Below are 10,226 nucleotides of genomic sequence, written 5' to 3'. Positions count from 1 at the left end.
TTTTACAGATCGAATAAATAAGCTTCACAGCTTAATATCTCCATTTACGGCTGGACTCCCAAACTTCATTTTTTCCCTTTCCTCAACTATTCATTGCATTCGATTTCTTCGCTGACCTGGAATAGGAGACGAAGGGATTAAGTTAACCAAGATGACAACTGAACAAGATGTGAAGGACCTCAAGATCAAGAGGAGAACTGCAAAGGCTAAGTTAACCCGGATGTCCAACGCCTTGCAGCATTTGTTGGACCATGACAGGGACCTTGAGGAGGTCGACGAAGCTTTCCAAGGTTTGCAAGTTACATTTATAGACTTAGAGAAAAGGCATGAGGCCTTCTGTGAGACCATTGATGATGATGATGAATTCACTAAAGAGGAAGCCTGGTTGGAAAGCTGCCAGTCTACATTCATTGATATGCAGATGAGAATAAGGGACCATGCCAAGTCAAAGGCAATTGTAACTGTACCTGATGGAAGTGATGGTCCAAGCCAAGCTACTGCTGCATCGTCTGCAGCCGCAGAGACAGCAGGGCAAGAAAATGAGACTGTGAGCAGAGAGGCAGAGGTTGACTCGCGTGTTGTCACCTCCTGCAAAGTACAGATGGAACGCCCAAAACTTCCAAAGTTCAGCGGTGACGTGAGAGAGTTTGCTACGTTTCGATCGGACTTTCATCATCTCATCGATACTCGATATAGCAAGAGAGATGCTGTCACCATACTGCGTACCTGCCTCCAGGGAAAGCCCTTGGACATGATAAGAGGGGTAGGCAACGATTACGATGCTGCTTGGGCATACCTGAACTCTGTTTTCGGTGACCGGCGATTTATAGCAGATGCCATAATCTACGATGTGAATTCTTTTAGGGATTTGAGGGACGGAGAGGACTCCAGATTTTGCGATCTGGTGCACCTGTTGAGGCGAAGCTTCAATACACTGAAGGAAGTTGGCTGTCCACAAGACATTGACAACAGCCAAACGTTGGCTCTAATAGAGCGCAAGATGACCCTCGAAGACCGGAAGGTGTGGTTCAGACATGTAGAAAGTGCTGACAAGGATGTCAGTTTGCAGCACTTACTGGACTGGATGGAGACGGAGATGATGACACGTATGCGGGCCACTGCACCACTTAGAAGTGCAACTAGTAGCAGCAGACAGAAGAGCACTGTCCACCACGTTAGTGCTGAGGACAGTAAACAGAGAAATGATAGTAACCAGTATACCCAATACAAATGCTGGATCTGTAAATCATCGGAGCATTGGGTTGATCACTGTAAGAAGGTCCTCTCCAAGAGTCAGACAGAGAGATTCCAGTTAATGAGAGACAATCATGCTTGTTTCAGTTGTCTCAAGAAGGCAGGCAGAGAGCACAACATGAGAACCTGCAAGAGAAGGAAGAGGTGCTCTAAAGAGATAAATGGGGAGCAGTGCTCTTCATTCCATCATCCTCTTCTGCACAGGGAAGTCCAAACCAGAAGTGAGATAGTAGCCAGTGTAGCTGGAAAGTCGGCCCTACTGCCAGTGGTTATGGTGAAAGTTCTTGGTCCCAATCAGAAGAGCTCAACAGTCAACTGTCTGCTAGATTCAGGAGCCCAGATAAGTCTGGTGAAGCAGTCAATGGCAGAAGACATGGGTTTGGTTGGGAAACCGATCACAATCAACATCACTAAGATCGGAGGCCATGTTGAAGAAGTACAGACGAAACTGTATAGGATGAGACTACAGTCCCTTAAAGGCAAGCAGGCTTACGGAGTGTCGGCACTTGGGTTGGAGTGCATCAACGATAATGTAGCAGAAGTTCGGGTTGATGAGCTTGCAAGGACATTCCACCTGAAGAAGGATCTTCTACACCGTGGTTTTGGATCCATCGATGTGTTAGTAGGAACCGACCATGCTAAGCTTCATAAAGGAGAAACCAGAGAGAGAGGGAATATGTTGGCAAGGCATTCACCTTTAGGATGGGTAGTGTTTGGAGCTACCTCAAAGCAACAGCCAACCAAGAGTACAGTTATGAATGTTATGCTTGCCAACTCAGTGGACTTCAATGATTTCTGGACGACAGAACCAATTGAAGTTTGTCATGATCCAGTGCAGTGCCATCCTAGTGGTATCAGCAGGCAAGAAGCAGAGGTGAATGTTGCAGATGATCTCACCCAAGATTTGAGTGAAGATGAGTTTGACGGCAGATGGCAGCACGGACCTGATTTTCTGTGCCAACCAAAGTCAGAGTGGCCAGAAGAACCAAAGCTAGAGGGAAAGGTGCCTGAAGTTGAATCAGAAAGAGGTAAAGAAGAACAATCAGTCTTGATAGTAACCAACAAAGAGGACGTCATTGACTGCAAGAGGTTCTTCAGCTGGAGAAAGTTGATCGGAGTGACACTATATGTGCTGAAGTTCGTAAGAAAGCTGAGATCAAAGTGCAGGAAGGAAATTGATGTTGGTGATAATGACAACATTGGCACTTTGACACCTGATGAGTTAGAGAAAGGAGAAGCAGTATTGATCCAGAGTGCCAAGAAGTCACTGAAAGGCAGAGACAATATGGGAGAACTGAAAGCCCTTAGTGCTCACACAGACGGTACAGGCATCACCCGAGTAGGAGGCAGAGTTGATAGAGCTGAGATGTCGTTTGGAAGGGAACACCCAGACCTGCTTCCTTTCAAACACGACAAGTTCACACGACATGTCCACAACAGTAGTGGTCATACTGGAGTTGCAGCCAGTACAGCAAAGGCCAGAAGGAGGTATCGGATTCTGAAGGGGCATAGACTAGCGAAGACTGTCAAGTTCAGATGTGCAGTGTGTGGAGCATTTGATCATAAGGCAGAATCACAGGAAATGACCGAGTTACCCAGAGAAAGACTAGCCCCACATACACCACCAGTTTTGTTCACATGTCTGCATTTAGAGTTTGCAACTGAATGTTCCGCGATGGAGTTTGTTCAAGTACTTCGTCAAATCTTTGCTTTGAGAGGGAAGCAATCACAGATTTGGAGTGATAACAGTACTCAGTTTGTAGGTGCTCAACGTGTGCTAAAGGAGTTCTGTACTGTAAAGGGAACGAAATGGACGTTCATAGCCCCGCATCACAACGGCTGCGCCGAGTCATTGGTGAAGAGTTGCAAGTCTGCTCTCAAGAGAGCCATTGGAGAGCAAATCCTGACACCGTTTGATCTGTATACATGCCTGATAGAGGTGGCCAATCCAGACAATCAACCGCCGATTGGCAGAATCCCGACTGATCCTGATGATGGGAGCTACCTGAGTCCTAATGACATGCTGTTAGGATGTGCATCCAGTGATGTCGCACAAGAGCCGTTCCGAGAAACCAAGAACCCAAGGCATCGAGTAGAGCTCATCCAACGGATTGCAGACGCCTTCTGGCAGCGTTTGAGAAGAGACGTGCTCCCGTTATTGACGCCAAGATGGAAGTGGAACATTGATCGTCGCAATTTTTGTGTCGACGATATCGTTTTTGATGGCTGACGCCAACGCGTTACGTGGAAAATGGACCATCGCTCGCGTTGTGGAAGTGTATTCAGTATACCCAGTTGAAGGCTACGAACAGTAATATAGCAAGTGTTAATTTAATGTTAATGTTTTTCATGAGGAAAGTTCCCTCATTGGGTGGGGAGGATGTTTCGCCGAGCGATGATTTTTGCTTGGTTTAGATTTTCTCTTTTTTGCTCTTATAAGCTACCATAGGTTAAGTTCGGCACTGTCGCCATGTTCTTCAGTCAACGCAGTGCACAGTCAGAAATGTAGTCCAGTTTGACTCATTTACCAGTTAACCCGTCAGTTGCCATTCAAGTATTCCCGACGAAGTTTTGTCCCGCCACAGAAGTGAGTGTTTAGATTAATATAAACTGGAATGTGAACTCATAAAACGGAAAATAAGATAGTTTCAAGTTGAACTGTAAATATAGATTCTAAAAAAACTGTATTTAACTCATTAGCATAATGCACGTGTGGCATTAATTCCAAGATGGCTGCGCCTAAAATGGCCGCGCCCATGAGACGTACTTTTAGTCATGTGTTTTTCAGGTTAAATAATAATTGTCAAAATAGAATTACAGTATAGGCAGATATTGCTTTATGTCATTTATAAAGTAAACAGTGTATATTTATAGAAGTCCTAAATATAAAGGATGTTTATATTTGTGCATGCTAGAATCTTGGATTTTATGCATTTTATGTTTGGGTGACAAAAGTTGGTCTGTGGAATTTGATTTAGCTTGCTTAAAAGTTGCAAGACACCATTTATTGACTTGGTGAAAGGTTAAAATTTGCACCTCTGGCATGGTATTTAGAGTCAGAATTGAAGACAGTGTTTAATCAATTTTTAAGAGTTAATAATGTAACTCGAAAGGATTGCTGTAATGTACTGCATGTGTGGATTACAGATGTAAATTACAGGTGTAAATTACAAGTTATGCCAGATAGTTTATTTTGTATTGAAGTGTAAATCTCTAGATTATTACTGGGAAGTTTTAGAGCAAGTCAGGTATTTCAGTTTAATTCATCAAACAGGGTTGAATTGTATGAAGACATTTTATGAGACAGTTTTTCTTAGGCGAGCAGAAATATGCAAATTAGGTGCCTGTCAAAGTCAGTGAAGGTCATTCGATACATTTAAAGTGACAATCCATTGTTGAGGTTTTTAGAAGGAATTATTTATGCTATGAAGATAGATGAGAATTATCAAGCTTGTGTATGGATGCAAGATAAAGATGTTTACAGTTATTTTGGTTCATGCAAATTGGCAGTGATCTGTTTAAAGGGAAGTCTGGTCAGTTTTAGAAACTCTGAAAGTATGAGTATTTGAAAGTAATGCATATTAGAAAATGCATAAGGTTTTGTAACCATTGGTTACTCTGAGTTTTTGATAGTTAAAGGACGAGGTCAAGATTGACAGTTTATAGAACAAAAGCAAAATGTGTTTAAATGAATCTTTATAGATTACTTGGTTTATTCAGATGTTTTGTATTGTATCTCATGTCAAGAATGATATACTAAATCTGTCACTGTTATTTTATCTGTTTTTTACAGATCGAATAAATAAGCTTCACAGCTTAATATCTCCATTTACGGCTGGACTCCCAAACTTCATTTTTTCCCTTTCCTCAACTATTCATTACTTATTGATGATACAAAATAAATTTGTCTCGTACAGGGGTTTGCCGGTAAAAAAACATCTTTACAATAATTATATTTAGAGTGAATGTATGATCGAAAATTTTCTTACGGCAAAATACAGTTTTTTGAAGTTTTTTAGTACGGGGCCTATTAGAAGGGATCTCGCAAGATACGTCACAGAGTTGCAAATTTGTGATTGATTTATCGCACCTTAAAAAATTAATAACTTTTTTTATTTTTCATAGGTTTTCACTCAACTTTCACTGACCTGTTTCTTTCATTTTTCTTTTGCTATTAACATCAACTTAAAATCAGGGTGGACTTCCGCTTTATAAGCGAAAGAAAAACGATTATTATTATATAGAGAAATAGAGATAGATATTATTTTGTTACTCAAAATGAATTTGCAAACCGAAATCGATTTGATCATGACGATTGCTTTTGTGTCTATTTATAAAATGATTGTTTTCCTAATAAGCATAGGGATGATAATAAGGATCCGAATTTGATATATTTATTCAAGAGAGAAATGACCCACAGACTAAAAATAAATGAACTTTTGAAAGGACAAAATATGATCTTTCCTGCAATTTTGCTAAGTCATAGCTGAAAACATTTTATGTGTATTATTGATGTTCCATCATTTTTTTTTAATTGTGTGTGAAATAATGTTATTGTTAAATAGTGAATAAACACCTCATTAAAGGCAAAGAGGGAAAACAAAGCTTATAATCAGGGTCGATTTCCCCTGTTACTGACTGTTCTCTTTGATGGTAGCATCAAGATGTTTTCTGAATCTTTATAATAACCCTACAATATTTTTGTTTATGAATATCACGTGCTTGTACAAGGCTCCCATGGTACATTTTGAGGTTGTTTTATCTTTAAATTACCCTTTCACTTCAGATTTTCACAAGATTTTAATTCATAAAATGGAATCTGTATAGGACATGAAAATATCGATATATCTATAACTTGGGTATTAAAAAAAGAAGAAAAAAAAGTGAAAGTATGTCGATCATTGCAGTTGCACAGGGTTTTCCCAGCTCTTTGTTTTTGACACAGATGTCATTTGACTTCATAGGACGAGCATCTTGACAGAGGCATCGTCATTTGCAGGGGAATCAGTTTCCATTTGTTTTACCTCTGGCTAGGAAGAGATAGGGTCCGTGTACACCCCCTCCCTTCCTCTCTCCTTTAAAACTCCCTTCGGAACTACCACTATGCTGCTAATAAATTTTCTGGCGATTCATTTCGTGTTATTCCAGGCCCCGATTCAAGACAACGGAAGGGGTGGGTCCATGAACACCCCCACCCCTCCAATTGCTACCACCACTTCCCTCCACCCACCACCAACTTATATACCACTACCACTCCATTTGGAGCTATATATTGTACCTCTACGCTGCTCGTTTTCATCCTTGGGGAAGTATTGGAGACAACCAAATATGACAATAATAGAACCGAAAGAATCTCAAGACGAAAACAATGGGATTAAAACTAATGAAATATACTTGATTTGGGGGGGATTTTTTGTTGTTGAGTTGTCGTTCGATAGAAAAACATTTCCTTTGTGAATTCCCGTGGAATAAAAGTGCATTTAAAAGTGTAAATAAACGCAACGCGGAAGTGCGCTAGTGAATGAAATGGTCATTTTCCAATTCCAATTCTACAAGACCATCACTGGTAAATCGCTTAGGAAATCGAACGTTTTTCACCAAAAGAGGCACGTCACCTTTTTTAGTTTCAGATAAACATACTTCACATGTTCAATGAACTCGTTATTTCACCCGCCCATTGAGTATCGATTGTTATGTTTGGTTGTAAACAGGGAGGCGTGTCTCAGGGGGTAACCTCGCTAGTCACGTGAACCGCTATTCATAAGGAACGCTATTCATAATACGAAATGAGGTTCGCTATTCAACTTAAATCTTCTCGTATTATGAATAGCGATCCTCTTCTTGTATTATGAACAGGAACCCCTATGAATGACAACCTCGATTTTATATTATGAATAGCGACCATCTTCTTCGATTATGAATAGCGGTCCTTACGAATAATGACCCTTATGAATAATTACCCTTCTCCTAAATTATGAATAGTTGTCCATATGAACAGCGGTCTTTATAAAAAAAAGTTGTCCTTATGAATAGCGGTCCTTTTAAATAGCGAGCAGACCCCGAGTTTCACCACCCCCTGTTGTAAATAAAGCTTGTTTTCTTTATTGTATAATCTGGATATCAACATTAAATTTTGCCTTAAACACCATGAATGTTATAAAAGCAGAAAAGACAACGAACGAATGAGATATGGAAGGAATTTGAAAGATTAAAATGTGGGATTAATGTTTAAGCTACTTACTGTAAGATGAAAATATTCTGAAGTGATAATGAATGGATTTTTTTTTCTTTCTTGATGTTTTATTTTGCTATGTGTATATTTTAGTAGTATTTCATATACATAAAAGTGGTAAGAATAATTGTAAAACTGCATATAATTATATATTATGGGCGGGGTTGATTGTAATTTCATTTCACGATATACGATAGATTATACTGTATCATATATCAACTTTGTATTTCAATTTACATTTATACGCTTTCCAGCACTGAGAGTTATTCTTCGCCTCGAAAATTATTATTGTTTCACTATTTCTACTATTCTTTGTGGTACCAAACTTTAGTTATGACCGATTGAACTTTTACGAGACATAATGTTTGAAAAGACTAGATCACGTGACGGTATTCACCCAATTATATTGTCAACATTTTTGTTTCCAACTTGTACTACGTCGGAGAGGTGGCGCTCTACCTTCCTCTCCTGCATAGTCATCTATGCACAGAGTTTTGCCAACTTTGTTTTAGTTGGTCACAACATGGCGTACATTCCTTTGTTTGTGCTTACTCAACATAGCATTATTCGTCATTTATGCCCAACTCGAACCAAGTTGACTAAACTCTGTGAATAGATGGCTCTGCTCTCTACAAAAGAGTTTTGCCAACTTTGTTCCAGTTGGTCACAACATGGCGTACATTCCTTTGTTTTGTGCTTACTCAACATAGCATTATTCGCCCTATTATGCCCAACTCGAACCAAGTTGGCCAAACTCTGTGAATGAGATGGCTCTGCTCTTTAGAAATTATGGAAATCATTCCCCTGTCTCAGTCACGCACAGGGGACATCGGTAAACACTGTATTTCCTTCCGCTCACAGCCTAATTTTTTTCATTTTTATTTAAAGTCTCTTTCAAATTAACAGATTAACCTCTGGATGAAAGTGACCCATTTTCCTGTTATGATCTTGATATGCTGCCATATAAAGGCAATTTCCAAACCGTTGAATACAGCAGGTGCTTCAAAGATATGAACATAATTATGTGATCAGGAAAGTCGCTAGACTAAGGAAAGTATGGTACCTTGTGACATCCCCTCTCAAGATTCTGACAGAATGGTTATATTTCTCGTCGCCAAAATAAAAAATTTAAAGTCAAGTTTTACCCTTGAATCACGAAAGACGCTCTTTTGATATACTGCGAATTCAAAACTTCATCAGCTTGCCGGAGAAGGCCCCCACCCCCTCTCAATATTCGCCCTCTCTTCTGTAGTTCTGTAAAACTAATTGTTCTACACCAAAGGCAATACAAAGTTGGAATCAGGAACTCCTCAAACTCTTTTTAGGATTTATGACCTAATATGTCCGTTATATCATGGACCTATCATGGTTATATAATGGTTTCCTCAGACTGATAAAGGGCCGCCTACTCTAATTTTGTTAATATCCGAATAGTCCTGTCGGAGAGTTTGCAAGACTAGTGCCCTTGTAATATGTAATGTCCATGTTACGATGGTATTAGTACACCCAGGAAGAAATATGGTGGTCATTATCCTCCTTCAGTAATCCCGGAGTCTCGTGTTTCACACGCTAACATACCGATTTTCTGACTAACGTTGGTCATCATGGTCATTGATATTTGGAAATCCTTTAGTAAAGGGGAAAGGAAAGATTGATCATAATCAATCGATATCCGTGTCGGACACACGCATCTTGAATTCATTGGCCAGTGTGAAGGTCGGTGGGAAAATTTCACTTGTTATGTAAAAAAATATTAAAACACAAAACCTGGCGTAGGCAATGTCATTGAGTGTACGTCTAGCCGGGGGGGGGGGGGGGGGGGGGGGGGGGAACTGGTAAGTTATTAGATAGAGGATATATTCGAGAAGGCAAATTGATCGGAGAGGGAGTAGGAGATGACTGGGTAATCTTAACCCCATATCTTACTCTCTCTATTTCTGCATCCTTATCAGGTGGGCTGTATAACGTACAGACCACCTTATAATTTCGTTAGAATTGCCTTTATTATTTATTTATTTATTTATTCTTTATTTTTCTTATTTCTAACCACTTTTTTGTGGACAAGATAACTTGAAAATGGCTGGATCAAATGCCTTGAAATTTGGCACACATATGTATATATAGGCATATGTACAAAGCACAGAAATTTTTTCAACTTTGACCTCGACTGATGACGTCATCTAGGCGCCATTTTGTAAAATTTTACGAAAATAAACTCATGATCATATCTTCATAACCAAAAGGTATTTCTCATTCATATTTATCATGATCAAGGTCAATATCCGTCCGGTCAATGGCAGGTCAAATAACGCGCGCATGCGCGTACGTCCGCGCGTCAATGCGCGCGTAAAGTTTTGAAATGCTCAAAATCGTTTCAAAATCATTTTGCATACGTTTTAGGCCATTCTAAGCATTTTATAAAAAATCGCGCACACGCACATGCGTGCGCGTTTTCGTGCGTAAAACTATTGCACAACATAGAATTGCCATTTTTTTTCTTTCATAATATTCCACATATTTTTACAAACAAATTGATAGCATGTTTATCTCTTTATGACTATTAATGACGGAATGATCGACCGTTAAACATAAATTTCTGTGCGCGCGAGCTCTTGTAATACAAAGCATATATGGGCAAAAACATGCCTATGCAAAATCCATTGTAGCTCTTTAGGATGCAAGGTGACCCCAATTCTTTTTCATATTTTGATTGAGTATGAATCGGAGACATGATTTCATG

At 39.6% G+C, this 10,226-nt stretch overlaps 1 protein-coding gene across 1 annotated transcript; it reads left to right on the top strand.

The window, feature by feature from the left end:
* The first annotated feature begins 580 nt into the window (after window positions 1–580).
* On the top strand, window positions 581–5,112 carry LOC100891320. The gene is made up of 2 exons (XM_030973885.1): window positions 581–3,841; window positions 5,048–5,112. Exon 1 carries the CDS (start codon window positions 602–604, stop codon window positions 3,482–3,484), a length of 2,883 nt encoding a protein of 960 aa, XP_030829745.1. The 5' UTR covers window positions 581–601; the 3' UTR covers window positions 3,485–3,841; window positions 5,048–5,112.
* The last annotated feature ends 5,114 nt before the right edge of the window (window positions 5,113–10,226 follow it).

Source organism: Strongylocentrotus purpuratus, unplaced genomic scaffold (genome assembly GCF_000002235.5).
Source record: "Strongylocentrotus purpuratus isolate Spur 01 unplaced genomic scaffold, Spur_5.0 spur5_scaffold_7, whole genome shotgun sequence".
Classification (NCBI taxonomy): Eukaryota; Metazoa; Echinodermata; class Echinoidea; order Camarodonta; family Strongylocentrotidae; genus Strongylocentrotus; species Strongylocentrotus purpuratus.
The sequence above is the reverse complement of the archived record's forward strand: the minus strand, read 5'-3'. Positions and strand labels throughout refer to the sequence as shown.

Excerpts from the sequence above, each read along its gene's own strand:
- LOC100891320 (XM_030973885.1), top strand. The coding sequence starts at position 602 with ATGGAACGCCCAAAACTTCCAAAGTTCAGCGGTGACGTGAGAGAGTTT.